The sequence below is a fragment of the Mytilus galloprovincialis genome, chromosome 13 (assembly GCF_965363235.1).
Source record: "Mytilus galloprovincialis chromosome 13, xbMytGall1.hap1.1, whole genome shotgun sequence".
Classification (NCBI taxonomy): domain Eukaryota; kingdom Metazoa; phylum Mollusca; class Bivalvia; order Mytilida; family Mytilidae; genus Mytilus; species Mytilus galloprovincialis.
Genome location: NC_134850.1, coordinates 27,380,678 through 27,407,769, shown reverse-complemented (window position 1 = coordinate 27,407,769; position 27,092 = coordinate 27,380,678). Strand labels below are relative to the sequence as shown.

Genomic DNA, 27,092 nt, shown 5'->3' with positions numbered 1-27,092 from the left:
GAGCCAAGGCTCCGTGTTGAAGGCCGTACATTGACCTATAATGGTTTACTTCTTTTTTTTTAATTGTTATTTGAATGGAGAGTTGTCTCATTGGCACTCACACCACATCTTCCTATATCTATTCCAAATTTTGTAAAGAAAGCATATTGAATGCATGTTTCTGGTAGTTTGATTTTGATTTTAAATTTCTTACTGAATTAGTTGGTAAAACAATCCTCTTGTAGTTCTTGAAATATGAATGGTTACTCCTAGGCTACGTATGTATGTTAATAGAAAAATATTATAATGCATTCCCTAAATAGATATGGATGTAAAATATCAACCATAAAATAAATATCTATATATAAAAACAATTAAACCCAAGAGGTCCAAGAAAAACAGACCATGAAACAAACAGAAAAACTGACAATACATGTACTATGGTCAAAAAGAAAATTATTAGAATATTGACATAACACAACACGGAATGTAAAGATTGAGTATCATGAATCTCATGAATTATGGTCGCTACACTTTTTTTAGTTTTTCGCCAGAGATTCGGAATCCTTTAATCCATGTAGTGCCATTAAACATTTTGCTCATTAACTTCTATTTTTCTTTTCATTATTTCATTACATATACAGTCATGTAGTTTAAAATGTCATCTTTGACAATCTTATAAAGTCCTTGTTAATATTTCATTATTTTTGTAAGAAAATCCAGGACGAACTCTGAAGCTCCAGGAGTCTGAGTATAGTATGTTCCATTAGTGACACCATTATACAACATGTAGTACTATTAAAGTGCAACAGAAACTATCAATTTCTTTAAATTTGATGTGTTAAAAATATGACTCTTTTTGCTTGGTCCAATTTTTGTCTGTTCCTGAAAACAAATTTACTTTTTTTTGGTTGAGATATATTTTATCTACCATTAGTGTCAACAATTATTTTTTAATACATCCAAATATACAAAATTCATTTCTCTCAAGGGATTGTTGAACAAGTAGATTAACACTTATATAAATTCCGTTCCCAGGACTATTGAAATGTTTCATTATCTGTTTATATAATATATTAAACTCTTTACCCTACAAAACACATGTAATTGTTTACATTTTTATATCACACGCAGCTGAGGTCAACTTTGTATGAGGGAGTTCAAGCCTTTAAGTTAGTTTTTAACCGGATTTTTGTGACAAAAATGTCGGTTATTGATTTGGGGATGTACGGCGGGCGGGCGGGCGGTCGGGCAGTTTTCGGGCGGCAATCAAATGTTGTCCGTGCATTAACTCATGAACCTTTCAACCAAAGCTTTTAAAATAATAATATGTTGTTACTGACAACTAAATGAAGGTCAAGTTCAATAATGGCGATTTTGACTTTTACCGTTCAGGAGTTATGGTTCTTGAAAGATTGAAAAATGAAGTTTCCAGTCATGTCCGTGCATTTACGCATGAACTGTTCTACCAAAGCTTCCCAAATTTTAATATGTTGTTACTGATGACAAAATGGAGGTCAAGTTCAATAATGACGATTTTGACTTTTACCGTTCAGGAGTTATGGTTCTTGAAAGATTGATAAATGGAGTTTCCAGTCGTGTCCGTGCATTTACGCATGAACTGTTCCACCAAAGCTTCCCAAATTTTATTATATTGTTACTGATGACAAAATAGAGGTCAAGTTTAATAAAGACGATTTTGACTTTTACCGTTCAGGAGTTATGGTTCTTGAAAGATTGAAAAATGGTGTTTCCATTCACGTTGTTGCATTTACTCATGAACCATTCAATCTAAGCTTTTCAAATTTTAATATGTTGATACTGATGACAAAATGGAGGTCAAATTTGATATTGACGATTTTCACTTTCACCATTCATCAGTAATGGTTCTTGTGATATTGCCAGGACACAAATAAATATTAATAAATCCGGTTTGCTGTCGTTGTGACAGCCTCTTGTTAAATTATTTCTTAATCTTTCAACGGAGAATTTAAGAATAGAATGTCACCAATCTAGTCGGTACAGACGCACTAATAATTAAGATGGTGACAATACTACAGAAGCCCTGGAGTATCATGCAAAAAAATGTACAATTAACCTGTGCGAACAAGTTACTATAGTTTGCGCACGAGTTACTATTTTGTGTGCACAAGTTACTCAATACCCTCGGAGACTAAAAGTTGAATCACCAAAATACCGAACTTTGAGGAAAATTCAAAACGGAAAGTCCCTTCAAAAGCTCAAACACATCAAACGAGTCGATAACAACTGCCATATTCCTGACTTGGTACAGGCAATTTATCATGTAGAAAATGGTGGATTAAACCTGGTTTTATAGCTAGCTAAACTTCTCACTTGTTTGACTGTTGCATAAAATGTCATTATATTGACAACGGTGTGTAAAAAAAAAACGAAACACTCAAATAGTAACCTGAATTATTCAGTCGTTTTGTTCCCTGATCTACGATGACTATATTATCAAGCCCTCGCATGGAAGAAAACCGGAAACGGAGAGAGATTAAATTATTCGTATTTACACAATAGGTAATGCCTATATTTCCTTTTTTGAATTTACCTCGGAGATCAGTATTTTTGTGATTTAATTTTTACTTTTCTATGTAAATAATATGTGCATGTGGTTGAACATGCAGCAACTCAGATATACTGAGAAAGCGTTTGCTTTTATTTATATCAAGATTCCAAATTGTCAAATCTGATGAAATCTTGCATATAAATGCAAATTTATTGAATTTTTACAATATGATTTCAAGTGAAAATTCGCTTGACATGCAACACAGGTGATATGCAATATAAATTGCTAATTCCAAAGGCATGTCGACATGCACAACGCTTTTGATTTACAGCGCAGGTAATATTATATATGCAAAAAAGAAAACTACTAATCCCAAAGGCATGTCTACATAGGGGTGTAAGGGTCAACAGGTTGAATTGATATTAGATAACAAACATTCTTTCACTCGGTTTTATTGAAGAATTTCACATAATGTTTTTAAAAAAGTATTAAAAGGACAAGAAAATTTATAAATGTTCACATGTGAAAATAGGGGATGTCATTACAACCTTGTCTACGGGTACTAACGTGGAAAGAAAGAAGGGTGTCCGAAGTACAAAAAAGACAGACAATACAAATAAACTCATCATAGATACAACAATTTTTTTTTTTATTTCCGCAAGACGCGCGTTTCATCTACAAAAGTCTCATCAGTGACGCTCGAATCAATAAACGTTTAAAAGGCCAAATAGAGTAAGAAGTTGAAGAGCATTTAGGATCGAAAATTCCTTAACGTTTTGCCAAATACAGCTAAGATTATCTATATATATTCCTGTGGTAGAAAAGCCTTAGTTTTCAAAAAAGTCAAATGTCAAAAGCAGAAGAACGACGCCGGAGACAACGACAAACCCAACAAAAAGTTTAAGCAGTTCCTAGTTGACAGGCTCGATACAAATGTGTTCATTTGTTGCCTATTGAGTATCCACACAAATGACATGTCTGTCCTTTTTTATGTAATACATCATTTTATTCAGTGAAAATTTCACTTCTCTACCCGGTCTACCAAGATTTCCATATCGGTCTGAATATGCACCAAATTTAAATCATAGAACGCAAAGTTTATCCGGTTCAACAATGTCTGTTCTTGGAAATGGATTTTCGTGGTTATAAATATAGTAAATAGTTACGTTCCCATGGTGGGAAGACCGATACGATGTACTTATCTTTTACCTTCAGGGTATTGTTTTATACATCTATAATACGGCCCTCTCAAATTGACATTGTGGGCTTAGCGATTTAAAAGGAAGGACACGAGACAATGAAACATGTCAAAAGAAAACCTTGTCCTAATTTTTTTATATTTGTTCTTTTTTTCTAAATCTTTTTGTGTCAGAGGCAAATTTAAGGGCGCAAGTTGTCCGCCTCCTACATTTATGGTTAATGCAGACTGTTAGTTTCCCGATGGTATCACCAATTAGGTCAGTGCATCTGTACTGAAAAGTTTTTAACAAACTATTCTTTAATTCCCCGTTGATAAATTCCGAAATTGTTAAGAAAGTTAGGTTTCAACTCCTTCAGAAAAAAATTGGGCTTGGAAGATTTTGGCTGGTTTTAGCTCTTTTTGGTCATATAACTCTACACTTGTTAAAGTCTTATACATTTTTGGCTATTACATGATTGGGTTTGAGTTTTATGATGGGGTTTAATCCAGAAAAGCGTTTCGGAAGCACGATTTAATAAGTCTTATTTCCATTTGAATTTTTATCAACAAGGATTATATACATTCTATACCTTCATCTTTAATTTCTGCAAAAAAAATTCTAAAATCTTACAAAGATGACAGATTTTATCATTTAAAATATTATTTAAGAATTGAATGCTTCTTTTTGTAAAATAGGGTTGTAAAAGCGTTTACCGTCTCTCAATATTTACTAACTCCAGTTTCTATTTCATTTGATTTATACATTCTACAAAAAAAAATTTAAAAAAAAACGTAATCTCTTTTTGATATTTTTAAACACGAACCTAAGATCTAGTCCCAGGTTTGTACTTTTGAAGGTGCAAAAAACTTTGTTTTTTTCAAGTATTTTACCTTTTATTTAATTATTCAAGGAATTTATCCCATGCAATTTCGATACCATTCTTTTCGTTAAAATTCTTCCACAAAGAACCCGTATGATAAAAGCTATGTAGATTTGACATAAATCAAATGATGTTATTTACTTTTATTTTTTTTTTTTAATTTTAAAATACCAATCGACTCAAATTGATCAACGAGACATTAAATTTATTGAATATTAAATGTAATATGTTTTCAAATTACAAATGTACATAAGTAATTTTATATGTTGATTTTCTTATGTTATTAGATAATCCGAATATACGAACTATACATTGTTTAGTCTAGATAAATAAAATGTGTTAATATTACCGACCAAAGTTCACATGCAACAAAACAATTTGTGCATTTATCTGCGGACGTAAATTTTCCGGGACATCATTGATTCGACCCTTGACCTTCACAGATTTACGTACATTGCGAAATGGACCCCAGCGTAGTAAAAATCTCAACAACTGGAGGGATCAAAACGTTCACCCTGTCATAACTATCATTGTGAATTCACTACATGAGAGTAATATTTGATATAGGATCGTTAAATGATAACCTGGATAAAGTTAGTTGACATAGTAGATAAAAAGTAGTATACCAACAAAAAGGTACGGACATTTTTAAATTTTACTCTTCAAATTTCTTAAGTTAACTTTAGAACGGTTTAATTCAAGTTTGTATTGTAATTGATACTGTTTATTTGTGTTAAAAGAAATAAAATTTTTACGTCTCTGTAGGTATATAATGTCTATTAATTTGTTTAAAAAATGTTGGTCAAATTCTAATATATCGTTACTTGTACTTGGTATACGAGAAGAAATATATAAACAATGTATATCTATTTAAATTTTTAATAAACAATAACTACATGTATTTCAAATGCGTCCATGCAGATTAAAAACAAAGATTGTTGTCACTAGTCTATACTGTAAGGCCAAATAAAATAGTATGTGTGTTTCCAGTTACATCTGAAAATAAGTTAGGGTAGGTAGGTAGGGATTTTTTTTTATTTTATGTTTTTTTTTACATTGAGTCTATGGCAGCAACATTCTGACTTTAACAGTGCTTGATGAAAAATGACAATAAAATCTTTAGGGTAGGCTATTTTTAAGACAAAAAAGTAGGAACGGTAGGGTAACTGGAACCAAACATATATTTTTATTTTGCCTAAGGCCAACGCTAACGTATGGCATGTAATAAAACTAAAACCTATGTCACTGAAGATATATCTCCAAAATGACTTGAAATATATTGTAACTCTGTGTTTTGTTGCTACCTAAAATGCTCTTCTTTTCTTTACTGCATTTGATTGAAATTTTATGCAGTAGTATAAAGAATTGGGTCAGTGTCAAGACTACAGATATACCGCACTTAAAAAGACTATTTAAAGTATATTTTCTGAATCTCTCTTGTGTCTTTTAATACAAAAGTTGCAAACACCTCCGTGAAGAGAATAATTATAATTGATTGGCCTTTTATGCAAACTGCAACTAAACTTTGTTTTGTTTCGAGACCTTATCATTATTTTTCTTGAATCTATGGAAATAATTAATGAATGTGCAATCATAACCTTTTTTGTCTGAAATTTCAGTCTTATTGTAGTTTTTCTGTCTTCTGAATTTCTTCAACTTTTCTGCCGAATTTCCTCTGTAACCCAATGTCTTGATGTGGGTATATATATAAATATATATACTCTCCCAGATTTTACCAAATATTTCCAATGGTGCTTTTTTGTCTGTGTTCAGTATACTAAATGTTTATTACGTGGCCCACAATTTAACAGGTTAAAGTTTAATGTACGTCCAATTTCTCACCAGCAATTTTATTACAATTATGAAGTAATTTGTGCCCCTAAACATTAGGGTTGACATTTATCGACAATATTTGGGACACTTAAATATCTACAACGTAGTAAACCCCAGAGTAGATCGGGTTACTTTAAATTTACATAGGATATACACTTTATTTTCATATAAGTGGTTGACTTCGTATATTATTGTAAAATTTGGGAATAAGTGTTTTATTATAGTTTTTGTTACGACATATACTAACCATATATCAGGTAAGACGTGTTAGTTTATTTACATATTTGTATATGCATGTACATTTTTAGGTAATTGAAGTAGATGATATCCTTGTTTGTGGGTTTCAGTTGAGAATTATTATAAATTAAAGAGTATTTTTAACGTATGTTAAAATAACACTGTAATTTTCAACACCATAAGTACGGAATAGTGCACCATAAAAACAATGTTTTGTAATCATTAAAATTATATCTATTTTTTTTCTCACGAAAATCTACTACAGAAAAACAAGGCTTGTTCTAAATTTTGTCTGAAATATGTCAAATCTAAACTTTTTAAATTTCCAAAAGTTATAAAAAAAACCAGTTTACACCAACATGACGAAATGCATTATTACTTCTTTGGAATGATTGTCTAGAAACCAAACGGTCGACTGGATTTTAAAATTACGGTAACTAGGATATCTCCCATCTGGAAGCATATCTAATGCTAAGGAGGGTGTAAGTTTGTCTGTGTTGGATGTATAAAGACGCAAACATATCTGGTCATGGGCAGTGCAAAACCCCTCACGAATGTCTCGTTCCAGGAGAGTGCCACGCTCTCTGCACATTAAAGAACCGTTACAACCATCAATTTGAGGAGCTGAAGGTGGCATGTTGCAGACAAATCTGCCCTAACCCAATATGTATTTATCTCATATTCAGTAGCATTCCTCATCATTACCGGTCAACCCATTTTGTACAGCTTATTTACTTTGTCAGATATATTGTTATTTTGTTCCTGAATATGTCTAAACTATGTGCAATGAAATATTAGCAAACATCAAACAATGGCAGTCAAACATTAATTTTTCTAACAATAAAACCATTGCTCTTTCTTTTGAATGTTGATATCAAAAAAAATACTTACTTTTACATGATTAAGGCTTACTTTTACATGATTAAGACTTACTTTTACACTTACTTTTACATGATTACTTTTACATGATTAAGACTTACTTTTACATGATTAAGACTTACTTTTAAATGATTAAGACTTACTTTCACATGATTAAGACTTACTTTTACATGATTTATTTATAAATTGCATGTCATTGCCTTTTTATTTTTATGAAAAAGGTTTAACTCTAAAATTAGGTGTTATCGCACATCATGTGTTTCCAAATACATGTAGCTTAAGAGGAAAGCAAAATAAAACCGATGCGACATGTCAACAAACGCACGCGTTTTCCCGAGGTCAGGAGAAATATATTGCCCTTTTGTTTCAAAGCATGATCTATCTTTTTTTTATTGAACCTGCGCAATGAAGATATCGCGTACATCACAGAAACAACAAAGATTTTGTAGATCAGAAGAAAGTTTTTGTTCAATCTCTCAGAGATTTATATTAAGTCAGTTTTCTTGTTGACGTACGATCATATTTGGTTTAAACCACTTCAAGATTGTATTATAAAGCTAGTAGAATGACGAGTACTGTATGTAATTTTATAGCCTTTAAATCAGAATTTCTTCTTGTTTGAGTGACAATTTTTAAACGTTGGACTGAAAAAGAAGCAGGTTTTTAAATTTATTTATTGGGGGTTGAGAGACACTAACGTAATGGCATGGTTGCTTTTCCCTGAGTCAACGAGTGCAATAAGATTTTTGTACTAGAAGTGTAAATGACTATTAGTCACTAAAGAAAGTTTAGACTACCTACATAGTGGGATAATACAATGGTACAGTTTATTTCCAGTATAACAATTTCAACATACAAGTGACCCATTATGGTCTACTTTTTATAAAACTGCTACTTGGATGGAGAGTTGTCTCATAGGCACTCATACCACATTTTCCTACATCTAAGTATATTACAAATGTTATATACATTTCAAAGACTCAAAACAAAATTGATCAGAATGATGAAACTACAGAGGCGGATTGGGGGGGAGGCCAGGCACCCCCTTTTTTAAGGGTAAAAATTGGTTGATTATTTAGGAAATCACTGACGCATGAGTGGAGCGGGACTCCTCGTAGGTAGTCAGTTGGTCCCTCCTTATGAAAAATTCTAGATCCGCGACTGGTATGTTTCCTTCGAAGTTGCGGCAGTTATATTATTATGCATGTTCATTTCATCACAATGTAAATGTATTCGTTGGCCGGAGTAGTCCCTCTATAGCAAACATTCGCCTGTCAACACCGAGGTTGTTGTAAGTTTGAACCCCTATCGGTTCAGGATACGTTCAACTCCGAAAATATTTTACTAAAATTGCCAGATTTCGTGTCGAGGTTCGGCGACTTTCTCCATCTATATCTATACCGGCTGTATGAATAAATCCAACAATGAGCTCCATATAATATGATACCAAATACACAATTTTTAATTTGACTTTTTTCTATCCAAACCCTTCCTATCCCAACTATAATAGAAATATTGGGACTGCACTAAATTCCCCATGTCCGTCCGTCCGTTTGTTTATTTGTTCTACTGAACAAAATAATTAACTTACATTTTTGTCGACAACTTGACAGTTGTGAGATACAAAGTGCCACCGATTTTTGAATGTGTCGGGCGTCAACTTTCTGTTCACTGATACCTTAAAATAGGAGTGAGGTATACTTAACCGATCGACGGGTGCACTCTTGTTGGAATTAGAAGAGTAAAAAGAAAACTAATTTATAACTAGGAAGCACAAGATATGGAGAATGAAAATGTGTAGAGTTGGTGGAATTTCAAGACACACACAGAAAACTTATTCATAACGAGAAACAACAAGATATGAGAAAAACAGTTGGTTTTGAATAAATTGTGTCCATATCGGTTTCAAATGTCTATTAAGACGGACTGTAGATTTTAAAACTGTAAACATACTTGTCAATGGCTGATAAAGGATCTCATGAACGTCAAGGCATGATTAATATGAATTGGGAGGATAATCTTTCACAACAATACGGGTTTAGATCTTTGTTACAAAGGTGTGAAATGTAATTATACCATTTCATTTTAAATCTTGATAAATGATATCAAAGTCATTGCTTAGCAGATATATGTCTCTATTTCGTCTTCGAAATATTTGAAGTCGTTAAATTTCTTTGACTTATTTTACCTGGACCAAAGTATTGTGAATTTTTGCAATTTTAACATTTATAAGTAAAGAATGTGTAGTATCGTTTCGTTCTATTTAGGGATAAGCCGCTAGAACACCAGGTAGAGAAGCCTTTTTATAACCTGTCAAAATAAAATATTTAAATGTAGTATTACGAATTTAATTCATTATGTCAAGTTTTAATTGATTATGTCAATTTTTATTTGTTATTCAATTTTTGTTTCGTAATTACATATTCAAATTCCGCTTTTGATAAACCTATTGCATTTTTAACAGCGATATCAAATGTAAATATCATCAGAGGAATTGATTAGACACTTGAATATCAATGCTATCAATCTTATGCCAATTTTATAAATTTTATAAGTGGAGATTGAATAAGAATGAGTGGATAAAGCTCTATGATATCAATTGAGACATGAAATGACCATTTTAAACGTAGTTTTTCTCCACGTAATTTTTTTTTAAAGCTTGTAATTCTATTTGATAAATTATTATCTCATGACGATAACTTTGGCATATGAAAAATTTCCTAAAGGTCAGAAGTTTGAGACACAACGCAGAACATTAGGACAAGGTTCAAAAAGTTTAATTTTTATCTCTAACAGCAGACTATCGTCCTCTGAATATCAAAAATTTAAATTACAGTATACAAATCTCTGTGAAATTGTGACTTCTGTGATATATCGAATCTGTGTCGATTTAAAAAAAAAAAAACAGGTCTGAAAGTACGACATATCACTTCCTGCACGATTCCTATAGGAATTTGGATGATTGATTTGTCCAATCGTTTCGGTCACGTGGTCTTGGGTTGAATTTGGATCCCGGGATGGTGCTGTTGTCACTTCTATGGGGTTGGTGATAAAATTGACTGGTGCCTAACAAAATACTTATAATAAAGAAGATGTGGTGTGATTGCCAATGAGACAACTATCCACAAAAGACCAACATGACACAGACATTAACAACTATAAGTCACCGTACGGCCTTTAACAATGAGCAAAGCCCATACCGCACAGTCAGCTATAAAAGGCCCCGATAAGACAATGTAAAACAATTCAAACGAGAAAACTAACGGCCTTATTTATGTAAAACAATTCAAACGAGAAAATTAACGGCCTTATTTATGTAAAAAAAAATGAACAAAAAACAAATATGTTATTCTATTTCAGAAACAAAAAGCAGTAATGACTGAAAATGGTACACATAATGGGGTTTCAAATGGGACAACTAGTGAACCTTCTGCATTATCTGAACAGGAACTGGAAGCTATTAACGAGACGTGGACTTTGATTTGGAACGACAAGAAAACAAATGGAATAGAACTTTTCATCAAGTAAGAAAGTTTTTTCTTAAATGAAGTACAGTGAAACCTGACTAAACCGAATCCTGTATAAACCGAAAACCTGTCTAAACCAAATTGTTCGTGAAAACCGTCATATCAACTTATGTGCGTTGTGAACCTGATAAAACCGAACTTCGGCCAAAACCGAATAAAATCTTAAATCCCAAAGAGGTTCGGTGTAAACAGGTTTCACTGTATGATTCTTGGCACAAATTTCGTTTGATCAAATGGAATAAGCAAATTTACGAAGATCCAAAGTGTCCCTAACATTCGATTTAACGATGGTCCTGGGTTAACGTCCATGAAACAACAACCTATTGTAAAACAAATACAAGATGCATATAGAGGACAATCGTTCAGTTTTTAACGATAGGAAGGTGTTTATTCAATATCTCAACATCGTCTCTAAATCATACATGTAAAGGAACTTTATATTCTAGAAAAGATACCAAAGGGATAATAGATCTCATAAGTCGAATACAAACTCAGAACACCATGGAAAAAACGACCAAAGAAAAAAAACCAACAGTGGACAAAACACAACATAGATAACTAAAGAATAAAACAAACCAAATACCCAAACAAAAAACTGGGGTTGATCTCATATCCTTCGGAAGAAAAACATGAAAATAAAAACTAAAAACCTGAGATTGAGGAATCATCTATATACATATCCGCAAAAAAAAATTATGTAACAATATAGGGTTACAAACATAAATCATTTATTATGACTTGACTTTGTCATAACTTTCGTAAATTGAGATGTTTCATTTATCTAGAATAATAATAAGCTAAGTTTTGATATTATAAGCTAATTGAAAGGATCGAAAAAAGATCAACAACGTGATTCCAGAACAGAGCAGTGTGCAAGTATACTAATGCATAAAGTGACATCATGCTGCCGTATTTTTATTTTTAACAAACTTCGTTTAAGGTGGTACTCAACATTTTAACTAAAATTAATTTGGCTCTTTTAATTTTCATAAGTATTTACTTTGACCCTTTGACAAAAATATAAAAATTTCAAAAAATTTTAGCCAACTGTTTTTTCAGAAAAATTACACTGGTTATATAGCAGTTTGACAAACACTTATTTTGATCATCGAGAAGCTTTAAAATATTCCCTAAACAACACAACGTAATTAAAACGTTTAGCTGATTTTACAGAGTTATCTCCCTGTAGTGTTAGGTACCACCTTAATGTGTCGGCATTTGGCTAGTTACTAAATATTCTTCATATTTTTCTGACATTATCTTAATTTGAATTTATCAAACTAATCAAAAAAAGAAAAAGACAAACAGACAAATAATAGTACACAATACACAACATAGAAAACTCAAGACTAAGCAACACGAACCCCACCAAACAACTAGGGTTTATCTCAGGTGCTCCGGAAGGGTAAGCAGTTCTGCTACACATGTGGCACCCGTCGTATTGCTCATGTAATAACGAATCCGGTAAATAGTATAATTCGGTAGGTCACTTTCGAGAAAAGGGAACGGCATTGTAGTTACGTCATTACATGTAGCAACATATCCGATATCATCGGTGAAACGGATATTCCATAACGGTCAACCAACTTATAAATGACCCATAAGACAACATTGTAAACAAGGATTTACCAATCAATTATTATTATTCTAGATTATTTACACATTTTCCCGAATCACAGAACTTCTTCAAAGACTTCAAAGGATTACCTATTGAGGAAGTGAGAGAACATAAAAAATTACGTGCCCACGCATTATCAGTTATGTATGCCTTGAAATCATTCATCGACAATCTAGATGATGAAGAAACATTAGATGCTTTAGTCAGGAAAAATGCACAAAATCATGCAGAAAGAGGAGTAGGCGAGAGAGAAGTTAAGGTAAGATTTAAGGATTTACCCGGGGTCTAAAAATAAAATCTCGTTTGCCTTTTATAAAACAAGGGAAAACAACTCAAGAAGTAATATGAAGCATGCGCTGTTTCAAATTTTGATCTTGGTAATAAATCACATGTTCATTATTCGTTAAGGTAGACTCTTAGAAAAAATAAAAAAACAACACGTGATAAATTTCATGCGTCCGATGCGCTAGAGCATTATGATTTTTTTTTCAGAAATGCCGTCTCTCGTATAACTTTCACTACTCTATATGAAGGGTATTGTATGCAGATTAAAATTAGGTTCTTGATGACAGACTTTGAATAGTTAACATTATCGGCGATTACGAGTTTGATGTATGAGATGGATAAAACTGTCACGAGAGAAGATCTATTAAAAGCATTAATTATATTTAATCGGTTTTTATTCACGTGTCGTGGTCCGTCAAAATAACCTTTAAAACGCAAAAAACAAATGACCGGACTTGACTCCATGTCGATGACATCAAAATGAACATCTAATACAAGAAATAAATCTGCATAATTATCTTTGATTAAAATTCACATCAAAGGAAAGGATTTTATGCTTACTAAGAAAAAATTGAAATAGCAGATTGCAATTAAGAAATTGTAAGAAATGTTTAACATACTGATAATAACGAACAAAGATAAAATGACTAAAACTGAAAGTTATAAAACAATGCGCGAATAGAAACCACTTCAACGTTGAAGATGGACATACAACTAATTACCACAAGCGAGATGATAGTCTACGGGACTGTACGAGGAGTTGTCAGTTAGAAATCGTTAGGAGGTTACATAGCTACATTTTTTGAAGAATTACAAAAACATTAAGAAACACGGAATGGTTAGTAAAATCAAACTAACCGACCTTTAACGGGAGAGAACGTAAAAGTGAAAAAAAATGAAGTTACTAACACCTTTCTTGTTTTCTATCTTTATCTTCCAAATCCAACATGTCCAAAGAAATGCAAGATTTAAAAGAGAAAAAAATGTGATCACATAATAATATTTGCGAGTAAAGAAGAAGGACGGGAAGCGACTATAAGTAAGCAATTAATCAACAGAGAAAACATCCATACAAGAAAACACACGACAGAAAAAAATACAATAGTTGCCTCTCTTGTCGACAATTAAACTTGAAATCAACAAAAAGATTCATTTGATCCTTCTAGAGTATTTTGTAGATTATGTGATACACTTAGAAAGAATCCAAAAACACGAATTTCTTCCATGGACAATTCTTGAAAATAACCAATCCTTAAAAATTCGTTTCGGTCCTGCGTTCGCTATACCCACTTATAGGCATGTGACTTTTAGTGATCTATGATCTATGACGTCATTTAATATGACTTCCGGGATCAACTCTTTACTCAAGACGTCAAACTGACTCTTCCTGACCACCTGGAATTTTACTTAAGATAACAAGGAATGCATTAGCTACGCAACCACGTCCGGGACTAAGAGGTCAATTCGAAAACTCGTAATTGACGAATACCACACTCCCTGAATAACAATAAATGGATTCGTCCATTGTGCATAAACAGTCAATCTATATTCATGTTGTATATTTCAGATGTTGCTTCCAGCATTTCTGGAACTATTGAATGAACAATTACAAGAAAAAACGACTGATTTACATAAATCTGCTTGGACAAAATTATTTGGTGTTATTGCATTAGTTGCTCGAGAGGAACAAAACCATTTAAAGTAATGACACACCAACATGACCAATGAATTGTTCGTTTTTGGAAACCCGAACAAGGAAGAAAATTAATCGAAGCAACTAGTCACGTGATACATAAAAGATCAGCGTATAACCTTTAAACTTGATCTTTTTAAAAATCCAGTTTGTAGTTAAAGGGGACAAAATATTGTGTTCGTTCAAAATGTCTGGAAGAGCCACAAACAATGACTTAATGAGAATTCTCTCCATTCTTTTGCATGTTTTTAAACATGTTTGATGGAAGCACCGGGTTAGGGAAACTATTCTGTTGGTGCTATATTGTGACGTTACCTTGGTCACCATAATACTCTTATTGTTATTAGTGGAGGGAAATTTCTTCTTCAGACTACAAAACATCGGTTGCTTTTTAGACATAGATTCAGAACGTCAAATACAGACTAGTACTAAAAAATATGAGACCAAGAAATTACAACAGCTTGTCCTCCGTTTAATATGTCATTATGTAATATAAGGTGAACAAATAGTCTTCACAACTCTCATCAGTTAGACAAATAACGCCATCGCATAGTTAGGTGCATACATTATTTTCAAAGTAGATATTCCAGAACATAATTACCTCAGGTCAAAGATTGATATTACATTAATGAGTTGAGTGAATTACGATTGATGCGTCTATAAACGCTAAACACAACTGAAAAAAAACAACGACTGAATTATTCATAATTCATAATTATTCACTTAACGCATGCCCAGCTCTGCTTATGAGATGGAAACTTACAAGACAATTATTACTTACTGTCATGTATGTTACCTTTTTCAATTTGCATCGGTGACGCTAGAAACCAAACGTTTGGGAATCGAATACATAAGCCAAAGTCAAAGCCACAAATACTGAAAATAGTTGATGGTAAAGTATAATTGATTTAAAACTTAAATTTAATACTACTCAACTGAAAACTTGCATCCTAAATAAATTTATCTATATTATAAGTTTACAGTTAAAAGAATTCGACTTGTAAGGACGATTCGAAACGGAAGTCCTATATCAAGTGGCAAAATCCAAAACCCAAGCACATCAAACGAATGGAAAATAATAGCATATTCATGACAAGTTAAAGACAAACACCTATTCCGAATCGCAGAATACTTAGTGATAGTCACCGTCTTACGGTCTTAGCGACATCGATTCAATTGAAGAAAAAATAGTAATGTATGATACTTAATTGACCCTTTGATGGCATATTTTAGCGCATTCTATGGTAAGCCGTTTGACTATTTATTCGAATTTTAAGATATCTCCTATGATGTATCTTAGATATCATATAATAATATGTAAGATATCTAATATAATTTCATTTTTATAGATATCTTATATATTATATAAGATATCTTATATATTGTATAAGATATCTTTAATGTTATATGAGATATTTTTAATGTTATATAAGATATCTTTAATGTTATATAAGATATCTCCTAAAATTTATAAGATATCTTATATACTTTATAAGATATCTTCTAAAGTTTATAAATCTTATATAATTTATAAGATATCTTATATAGTTTATAAGATATCTTATAAATCTTATATATTATATAAGATATCTTTAGATATCTTTGATGTTATATGAGATATTTTTAATGTTATATAAGATTCTTTAATGTTATATAAGATATCTCCTAAAATTTATAAGATATCTTATATACTGTATAAGATATCTTCTAAAGTTTATAAGATATCTTATATAATTTATAAGATATCTTATATAGTTTATAAGATATCTTATAAACTTTAGAAGATATTTTATATAGTTTATGAGATATCTTATGAAGACAATTCTATAAGATATCTGATAAATTATATGAGAAATCTTATAAACTATATAAGATATCTTATAAAGTTTATGAGATATCTTTAAGTAAGAATAAATAGCAAAATGGCTTGCCATACATTCTTCTAAGGAAACTACAGAGAACAGACGCTTTAAACATTGTAGAGTTTCTACAAAATATGGGTATAATAAAAACAATCAACCAAAAAATGTTTTGATTCAGTGATATTCTTCCGAATGGATATGTAGCAATAGTTTAATTTATGAATTATTCGTGTATAATAAATATGCATCAATTACTTTGCTATTTAGAAGATCTAAATATAATAAGTAAATATCCGGCTCAGAGATCATATCCGTTCTGTTCAGAACCATGTAACACTACACTCAATATTAAGTATAGTATTGCGGAGCATTCAAGGAACGGATGGGAACTATGCGCCCGAGATTGAATAGTTGTTAGACATATACTCTTATGTTAATATTTGTTATATAAATTATTTACCTATATATATACTTGTATTGACAATATTATTAAATAAATATGCCATTAAAGTATGAAATATTGAAATATTATAGTAAAATGTCTAAATATGCATGTATGTTTGTACAACTCTGACCGAGTTTTTCAACTGCCCCCGTTAATTGTACGTAAACATATGTATACACAAAAGATATCAGGATTATTTTTGTGTACGCTGCACTGGAGTTTTGTCTCTATTAGCTCATCAGTTTGAAGGGGCTTTATGCATATGCAACTCATAGTAAAGAGTTGAGTTTACATGTCAACCCCATAGTTATTTACAATTTCTACCATATTCTTTGACATACAAAAGTAAGTTAAACCGTTAACCTAACACATAAAATTAAGTTTGTAGTTGTCGTGTAAGACGCCCTGGCAATGCTTAGTATTAATTCTAGATGTTTAATCCTCTTTAAAATGTCGTCGTTATCAGAGAAATTGACAATATTAGGTATTCATTTAAAATAAATAGCACTAAGACAATCCAAATTCTATAAGATTTACCAAAGCAGCGAAGACATTCCAAATTCCAAGAAAGGTACCAAGTTCATTAAACACAACATAGAAAACTAAAAATGAGGATTGAGAACCGCCACCAAAGACGTATATATATGCTGGATAAGAAAACATAAGAGAATTTCGAATGTAAACATTTCGAAAATCTCTGACTTTTTATACCCCGGAACTCATCTAATTTCCCGCGTTTTCAAGTGGAGTTATCCTTCTTGAGCTGAAGACCACACAGATGTCGTTGTTTTGTAACTTCCGTTGATCGAAGTTGAATGGACCAAAAAACAGCAACACCGTCAGCGAAAAAACTAATTAAAAGTGTTTAAACAGTAATATATTATGTCTGGATATTGATATTCGATAAGGATAATTATGTAGGAACAGCAAGTACTCGTTGATTAGACCGGTAAGAGACATTTTATTAGATTTTAAAACAATTTTTCCTGACCATTGCCCCAATTTCTTGAAACGAAGTTGGCAACCTTTCGCTTCGCTCTATAGTCGAGATTCACGTTGATAGTAAACATGCATATTTAGAGTATAAATATGGTATATTAGTATATATATGGTACAAATAAGTACAAATAAGGGATATATATAGAAAAATCTGAGATTTATGATTAAAAAAAAATATATAAAAAAAGGGGGAGGGACTATTTGGGGCTCATACAGGATCCTGTCCTCAAGCACCTGTGGTCAAATTCGTAATTCTTTCATGAACAGGAAGTTCCTCTAGCTATGTAAACTGTCAAATTAAGTGACCCATTAAGTGCATGGCTTTACTTGACAGCTTTAGTGTCAAACACACCGTTAATTAACACCAATTACCTTAGCTTTAGGTCGTAAATAAATTGCACCATCGGTTACAAACTGAACTAGAGTTACTTCCCCTTATTTGTCACCATTCAAAATTATTCCTTATATTTACGTTTTATGGGTGAAAAAGATTAAATCATTCAAAATATAAAATTCAAATACATATTGAAAAATAACTATTCATTATTTTTATACCTTTATACAATTTAAAAAAAAAGTTGAAAATTATTTTTTACATTTATACTTCCTTTAACTGTATTACTACATTGTATATTTTATCGTAGTCTAATTTCCTTGTTGAATAAAAAATATTTTGGGTAAAGGCTACATAGTGAATAGTCTCAAACATTTAAAAATTACATTAAATTTTAGTGTTTGATGATTGTATTATTTTTTTTCAAAAAGAAAAGCACATAAGACTGAGTTACACAAATTTATAAAAATCTTTAAAAGTGCAATGAAATAATATTTAATAAGATTTAAAATGACTTAACAAAGTGAACATGCATTGATGTTTTGGTATCTTGATATACATTATAAGAAAATGTACCATAAATACTGAAATTCAGCTCGAAAAAGTTTGTACTCGTTATGACCTGAGATTTGATTCTTCAATGCAGGTCATGACCTGCATTTTCATCGTCACAGGTTGACAGGTATGCAAATGTGACAATAGAAAAGGGAGGGAATTGCGTGATCTTCAAAAAGAGCGAGACCTATTCCCTGACAGTATAATAATGTAGTAACAAATGATGTACTGTTACAAGTTATCAGATGAATGGGATATTGGTACGTAAAACCTTGCAATGAAAGAATGAAACCAATTCTAAACTAAATTGTAATAACTCACTTATCGTTTTGTTTAATTTGCCACTCAAAATTAGTGTCACTCAAATAACGCTAATTTATTTGCTGCAAACATTATCTACAACGTTACAATATCAGAACTAAATTACCTCAATTTAAACTTTATAAAAGAGGGGCGAAAGATACCAGAGGGACATTCAAACTCATAGATCGAAAATAATATGGCAACACCATGGCTAAAAAAGAAAAAAAAACCAGATAGATAATAGTCCACACGACACAACATAGAAAACTAAAGACTACGCAACACGAAACTCACCAAAAACTGGGGGTGATAAGACTGATATTGATATTAAAAGATGAGTTAATTACAATAAATGCTGAACACAAATGAAAACCGACCATTGGATTATATTTTAGCTCTACTTCTTAATTATACGCTACATGCACATCCAGCTATTTCCTTAGAATAATGAATGTATATTTACAATCTATAGGTATCATTCCAATTTAAGTGTATATCTGAAAAATGTTCATCAGGTTCGCTGGTAACTTTCATTTTAGAAGTCAGATATATATATAATTAGTTGTCAAGGGTACCATGCTTATTTTTGATACGTCAGACGCGCGTTTTGTCTCCATAACACCCATCAGTGACGTCCATGCAAGCGTCACATATTGGCGTACAGACCTGCGTGCACCAGACGTACAGAGAAAATTGACAAGGTCGGAACACGTTAGTTGCACGCCAGAGGAACACTAAGCAATCGTTAAACGCGCGTTGCATAAGTTTGAAGTACGACGAAATGCAAAGGTATACGCTTGGTGAACGCTATAACGCCAGGAAATTTTTATGCTGCTAAAAAATTTTTACCCAGCTCAAGCGTTTGTCTAGCGAATATCTGTACGCTACACGCACGTAATACATACGCTACAAGGGCGTTAAAAACGCTACAGATAAGTTTAAAACACGTTTAGGGCACGTTTCATACGCTTCATCAACGTTCGACTTTAACTCAAACGTATGCGGGTGTGTTTGTTACAAACACCCCATTATAAAATGTTCAAGTCACGGCGAAAGCACGGATTATCGTTCCAGATACGTATCGTATCGTGCATTCCTTTTACGATAGACAAACGCCAAGCATACGACAACAGACATTACTTAAACGCCCGATAAACGCTAAGGTACGGTTCTCGTACGCAAAAAAACACATTTAAAGCTCATTGTGTACACGATACAGATATGTAGCAGGTTGAATGCATCCAAAATTACTAGCGTCTTGGCAGCGTCCATGATTTTTTACCATGCCCAGCGTTCGTCGGAGCTATACGCTGATGTGTGACGCCGGTATCAGATCAAAATAGCCAAACAAGTATAAAGCATTGAGGACCCAAAATTCAAAAATGTTGTGTCAAATACGACTAAAGGTAATCTATGTCTGGGATAAAACATTGTGTGTACATCACAGCTGATTAAGGCTTACTCTATTTGATGCACATACTAGATTAAGTCTATAAATTAAAAAAAATAATAGTTAAGGTCTATCATTTAAACCATGACAGTTGTGAAGCAACTGGCTACTTAGCAACTAGTAGAGAGAACATCGCACGAAAGTCTATTAACATTAATATCCACTCAATAATTCTTAATAAAGGGAACAGTAGAATACTGCTGTTCAATAGTTAAAATCAATCCATTAAACGAAAACAAATCCGGGTTATAAAACTAAAACCGGGGGATACACATCAAGTATAAGAGGAAGAGAATGGAACATCAGAAACTCTAAACTGCAGCAGAAACAAACACCAATATGTAAATATATAAACGAACCGTTTAATCGTTGATAACAACAGCCATATTCTTGACATGGTATAGGACGCTTTGAACAAAAATGGTGGGTTGAACCTGATATGATAGCTAGCCAAACATCCCGCTTATATTGCATGTTAAAAATACCACTAAAATGACAACACAACGTGATAGGAATACATCACAAACAAATGCATGAGTACTCAGCACAGAGAGATGCATGAATAAATAATACAGAAGAACATTACAACATGTAAACATATACTGATTTCAGTGCATAATTGGGATGCTTCAAGAATAAAACAAAATGTGTGAAAGTTAGAATGGGGTTTTCAGATAGAGATGTTACCTTAGCTTTATTCATAAATTAGGAAATTATAAAACAAATATAACCTATTACTGTCTGTCTGGTTATGTATATACATGTTCATTTAAAATAAAAACAAAGCGACAATATTGAACATGTAATATAGGTAAATATGTCATTCAAATATAAATATTTCTTGTTCATTTATTCTGATGTGTATGCATGCATACTATGACTGACCGATATTTCGCTTTATTCTAACATAAACATATTTATAACGTGGCTGTTGTGTATGGCTAAAAATAACAGTTAAAAGTTTCGGCTAATATCTTTATCACTTTCTAGAATCACTACTTTATTAAAAAAAAATATGTTTGAAATGCTTTTTACACAAAATGTCATGTGTGCTTATATGGTTTAGAGGCTGGGACATCGATATCAGTAGGACATATTTATGAGAATTACATTAAATTAAAGTTCACAATACTGTCTTATCATAGATAACCAATAGTTATGTGTTTATCTACAACTATAGCAAGGAAGACAACCGAAAATGGTAATGATTACGAAATTATAGCGAACCCTTCCGGAGCACCTTGGATCATCCCCAGTTTTGATGGGGTTCCTGTTGCTTAGTCTTAAGTTTTGTATGTTGTGTCCTGTGAACTATTATTTGTCTGTTTGTCTTTACCCTTTTTTAGTCATGGCGTTGTCGGTTATTTTCGATCTATGAGTTTGACTGTCCCTCTGCTAATTTTCGGCCCTCTCTTAATGTATATATTATGAACAGCGGTATACTACTGTTTCCTTTATTCAGGTATTCAAACTAAAGGTTAATTGGTTGTGAATGTTTTGAACGTTATGTTCAAATATTTATTTTTTTAAATTATAGATAGCGATATCTAAATAAACTCATCATAGATACCAGGACTAAAATTTTATACTTACGCCTGACGCGCGTTTCGTCTACAAAAGACTCAATCAGGGCGCTCGAATCAAAAACAAATTTAAAGCGATGTTCAAATCTCATAAATCGAGAAAGAAGATCGAATCAATGTCACATACAAAGTATGAAAAATCTCATAAATCGAGAAAGAAGATCGAATCAATGTCACATACAAAGTATGAAAAATCTCATAAATCGAGAAAGAAGATCGAATCAATGTCACATACAAAGTATGAAAAATCTCATAAATCGAGAAAGAAGATCGAACCAATGTCACATACAAAGTATGAAAAATCTCATAAATCGAGAAAGAAGATCGAACCAATGTCACATACAAAGTATGAAAAATCTCATAAATCGAGAAAGAAGATCGAATCAATGTCACATACAAAGTATGAAAAATCTCATAAATCGAGAAAGAAGATCGAATCAATGTCACATACAAAGTAAGAAAAATCTCATAAATCGAGAAAGAAGATCGAATCAATGTCACATACAAAGTATGAAAAATCTCATAAATCGAGAAAGAAGATCGAATCAATGTCACATACAAAGTAAGAAAAATCTCATAAATCGAGAAAGAAGATCGAATCAATGTCACATACAAAGTATGAAAAATCTCATAAATCGAGAAAGAAGATCGAATCAATGTCACATACAAAGTATGAAAAATCTCATAAATCGAGAAAGAAGATCGAATCAATGTCACATACAAAGTATGAAAAATCTCATAAATCGAGAAAGAAGATCGAATCAATGTCACATACAAAGTATGAAAAATCTCATAAATCGAGAAAGAAGATCGAATCAATGTCACATACAAGTATGAAAAATCTCATAAATCGAGAAAGAAGATCGAATCAATGTCTCATACAAAGTATGAAAAATCTCATAAATCGAGAAAGAAGATCGAATCAATGTCACATACAAAGTATGAACAATCTCATAAATCGAGAAAGAAGATCGAATCAATGTCACATACAAAGTATGAAAAATCTCATAAATCGAGAAAGAAGATCGAATCAATGTCACATACAAAGTATGAAAAATCTCATAAATCGAGAAAGAAGATCGAATCAATGTCACATACAAAGTATGAAAAATCTCATAAATCGAGAAAGAAGATCGAATCAATGTCTGATACAAAGTATGAAAAATCTCATAAATCGAGAAAGAAGATCGAATCAATGTCACATACAAAGTATGAAAAATCTCATAAATCGAGAAAGAAGATCGAATCAATGTCACATACAAAGTATGAAAAATCTCATAAATCGAGAAAGAAGATCGAATCAATGTCACATACAAAGTATGAAAAATCTCATAAATCGAGAAAGAAGATCGAATCAATGTCACATACAAAGTATGAAAAATCTCATAAATCGAGAAAGAAGATCGAATCAATGTCACATACAAAGTATGAAAAATCTCATAAATCGAGAAAGAAGATCGAATCAATGTCACATACAAGTATGAAAAATCTCATAAATCGAGAAAGAAGATCGAATCAATGTCTCATACAAAGTATGAAAAATCTCATAAATCGAGAAAGAAGATCGAATCAATGTCACATACAAAGTATGAAAAATCTCATAAATCGAGAAAGAAGATCGAATCAATGTCACATACAAAGTATGAAAAATCTCATAAATCGAGAAAGAAGATCGAATCAATGTCACATACAAAGTATGAAAAATCTCATAAATCGAGAAAGAAGATCGAATCAATGTCACATACAAAGTATGAAAAATCTCATAAATCGAGAAAGAAGATCGAATCAATGTCACATACAAAGTATGAAAAATCTCATGCACTTCAACAGGTGCAAAACCAAACCTTTTGGTTATTAATTTTTCGAGAAAGATTATCGTACTCAGACACAGAAATAACCAATCAAATGTTATTGATCACAATTTTATACTCCAATTACTGAGTCAAGTTTTCTCAATGAGCGCTCATGTTCGTTGACAACGTAAGCGTCTGATGGTGAATAATTGTATTGTAATTGTATTTACTTAAATATCACAATATGAAAATTGCTGATATTAAAATAATTGAAAAGTTATGCCATGACCCATATTTGAAAGCTTACATGTATCTAACAATTATACTGAAAAGACTGATCAACTGAAATGATAACTTCACTTCACAAGATCACATTTATAAATTCTTTATGTTTATTACCTAAAATTGAAATCTTCACATCTGAAAGTAATTACAGTCCCTCCGTTTTAGTTTGTTACCCCGATTTTGTTTTTTGTCCATAGATTTATGAGTTTTGAACAGCGGTATACTACTGTTGCCTTTATTTAACAACTAGAAATGCCCCAAAAATGACAAAAAGAAAAATCAACATTGAAAGCTAAATACTGAGGTAAAAGAACTCCAGCAAAAAAATGGGATAATCACAAGCGCCCCGGAAGGGTAAGCGGATTTCGATTTGAAAATATGAACAAAAGGAATCTCTGGGTTGAATGAATAGCATATGTTGTTGTTACGAAATTCTTTAGAATAATTCAAAGTTATAGACTTGATTAAATAGGTTTAACTTGATTATTTAAAAAGGAAATTCTCAGTTCAATTTGCCAAATACATCCTATTACTATCCAGGGGTTCAGCATGTGCAATAGGTATACATATATCAAAATATGTTGTTCTGCTATGTCAATCGAAACATCAAACAAAAATCTGATGTATACGATAGCAAACTCATTTGTTTTAATGGCGTTTGGAACACACATATCCCATAAAATCGGACGTATACAAGTCGGTAATAGGATGTAATAATTTATATAGTATCATGATCTATTACACATATGGACGGATATACGTAAATAATTTTCTTAATTCATTAACACTTACAATGTAAAAAAAAATCTTTAAAAAGTCATATATACATCTTAAAATTGGGGTTTTTTTTTTATAGAGAAAGAAAATAATTTCATATGTTGTATATGATAATAAACTCATCTTAGATACCAGGATTCAAATATTTGCGCCAGATACGGATCTCGTCTTTAAAAGACTCATCATTGACGCTCGATTAAAAGTTAAAAAGATCAAACAAAGTACGAAGTAGAAGTTGAGTACCAAAAATCCCTTAAAGTTTTGCCAAAAAAAGCTAAGGTAATATATATTCCTGTGGTAGAAAAACCTTAGTATTTCAAAATTTCAAAGTTGTGTTAACAGGTGATTCATAATAATGACCATTTCAATGATAGTATATCAATACAGAAGTGCTGACTACCGGACAGTGATACCCTCTTGGAATAAACACACCAACAGCAGTGACATCGACCCAGTGATTGTAAAAAAATCCCTCATCATAGATACTAAGATTGAAATTTTGTATTTGCGCTAGACGGGCATTTCGTCTATAAAAAAACTCACCAGTGACGCTCGAATAAAAAAAGTCAAAAAGGCCAAATAAAGAACGAAGTTGGAGAGCATTGAGGACCAGAAGTTCCTAAAAGGTTTGCCAATGTACAGCTAAGGTAAACTATTCATGAGGTAGAAAAGCCTTATAGGGACTACTGTCATCGATACTTTATTTTTTTAACTAACATGCAAAATGCTTTCAAATTAAAATGCATATCACTCTCCCAAAATTTTCGGACAGTTTTGATGTAGGAAGTTAGATTATATATATTTCCAATACATGCAAATCTAATGTTCCACAAGTGAAAATTACGCTTAATAAATTGGTTGCCTGTGAATCCAATTTCTGGCTTTACCTTCATTAGGAACGTTCATAACTTCAAAGCCAATTTTGTGAAAGCCCAGGATGTATAAATACTAAAAAAACATGTAAAACTATATCATCAAAATGACATTAAAGAATAACAAAATAAATGTATTGGCGTCTTGTTTGCATAAGGGAATTTTTGTTTGAATGATTTATCAATGTATCAACACAGAAGTTATTTGCAAAAGCTTCTTACTCTTCATGTCAGTAAGAAGCACTGCTTAGTGAGATGATGATATGTGTCTGAAACTACCAGTTCACAAGAAGCGGTAGCGAAAAAAGAAAAATAAGAAAAATACTGAACTCCGCGGAGTATTTAAACGGAAAGTCCTTAATCAAATGCCATAAACGAAAGCTCAAAGTTATCAAACGAATGGATAACAACTGTCATATTCCTGACTTGGTACAGGAATTATTCTATGTAGAAAATGGTGCACTAAACCTGGTTAAATCACTAGCTTTACCTCTCACTTGTATGACCGTCACATCAAATTCAATAATATTGAACAAAAAACACACATACATAATAGGAGAAAATGTCAAAAATTGGGGTGCAGCAGTCAACATTGTGTTATAATCTTAATCACTATAAAACAAACAAATATTTAACAAAGAATCACAAAAAGGCATATAGAGAAAGCACATTAGCAAAAATGAAAGACAAGAATACAAAAGCACAATAAAATAATGACGGGATGTATAAATACACCAGTGCACATTGTGCAAAAATAATGAAAAATAAACTCTTTGTTTCAAAGCACCATTTTTCGTGACGGCCAGTTTTTTTTTTTGTGTTGAAAAAAGCAGGATTACCCGGAGAAAGCCATCGACCTTTGATAGGAAAATTGACAATCCTAGTCATTTAAGATAAGAGTCGAGTGCACATGCACGGACGGGGTACGAACTCACAACCTAAGTATTGACTGTCTAGTGATGACAGTGGTAGAACTATTTAGTACTTAGACAACTTGGCCACCGAGGCCCTTGTTTTATGTCCGAATGAGTTTGTATAACGCTCTTCATAACATAATAAATTTTGAAACGCATGCTACATGTAAAATCGAATTGAACATATATATAGTGGATTACCGGTTAAAACAGATTTTTTAACAGTTTATACGAATGATTCGATAACCGATCAACTACTGACATGTGTACACTGA

General features: G+C 32.0%; 1 protein-coding gene across 3 annotated transcripts; it reads left to right on the top strand.

Moving 5' to 3' along the window:
- Positions 1–4,959: 4,959 nt before the first annotated feature.
- Positions 4,960–15,939, top strand: LOC143057294 (globin-like). Of its 3 annotated transcripts, none has more exons than XM_076230583.1 (4): positions 4,960–5,209; positions 10,883–11,046; positions 12,701–12,926; positions 14,520–15,939. In XM_076230583.1, the coding sequence occupies exons 2-4, from the start codon at positions 10,898–10,900 to the stop codon at positions 14,655–14,657; spliced, it is 513 nt and encodes a 170-aa protein (XP_076086698.1). In that variant the 5' UTR covers positions 4,960–5,209; positions 10,883–10,897; the 3' UTR covers positions 14,658–15,939. The 3 variants fall into 3 exon arrangements, with proteins under 3 accessions (XP_076086698.1, XP_076086700.1, XP_076086701.1); XM_076230585.1 differs by lacking the exon at positions 4,960–5,209 and adding an exon at positions 6,461–6,663; XM_076230586.1 differs by lacking the exon at positions 4,960–5,209 and adding an exon at positions 9,662–9,811.
- The last annotated feature ends 11,153 nt before the right edge of the window (positions 15,940–27,092 follow it).

What these genes read in the sequence shown, in the direction of transcription:
- LOC143057294 (XM_076230583.1), top strand. Translation starts at nt 10,898, where the DNA reads ATGACTGAAAATGGTACACATAATGGGGTTTCAAATGGGACAACTAGT. An exon ending in GGAATAGAACTTTTCATCAA is followed by an intron (nt 11,047 to 12,700) that starts GTAAGAAAGTTT and finishes TTATTATTCTAG; the next exon opens with ATTATTTACACATTTTCCCG. An exon ending in TAGGCGAGAGAGAAGTTAAG is followed by an intron (nt 12,927 to 14,519) that starts GTAAGATTTAAG and finishes TGTATATTTCAG; the next exon opens with ATGTTGCTTCCAGCATTTCT.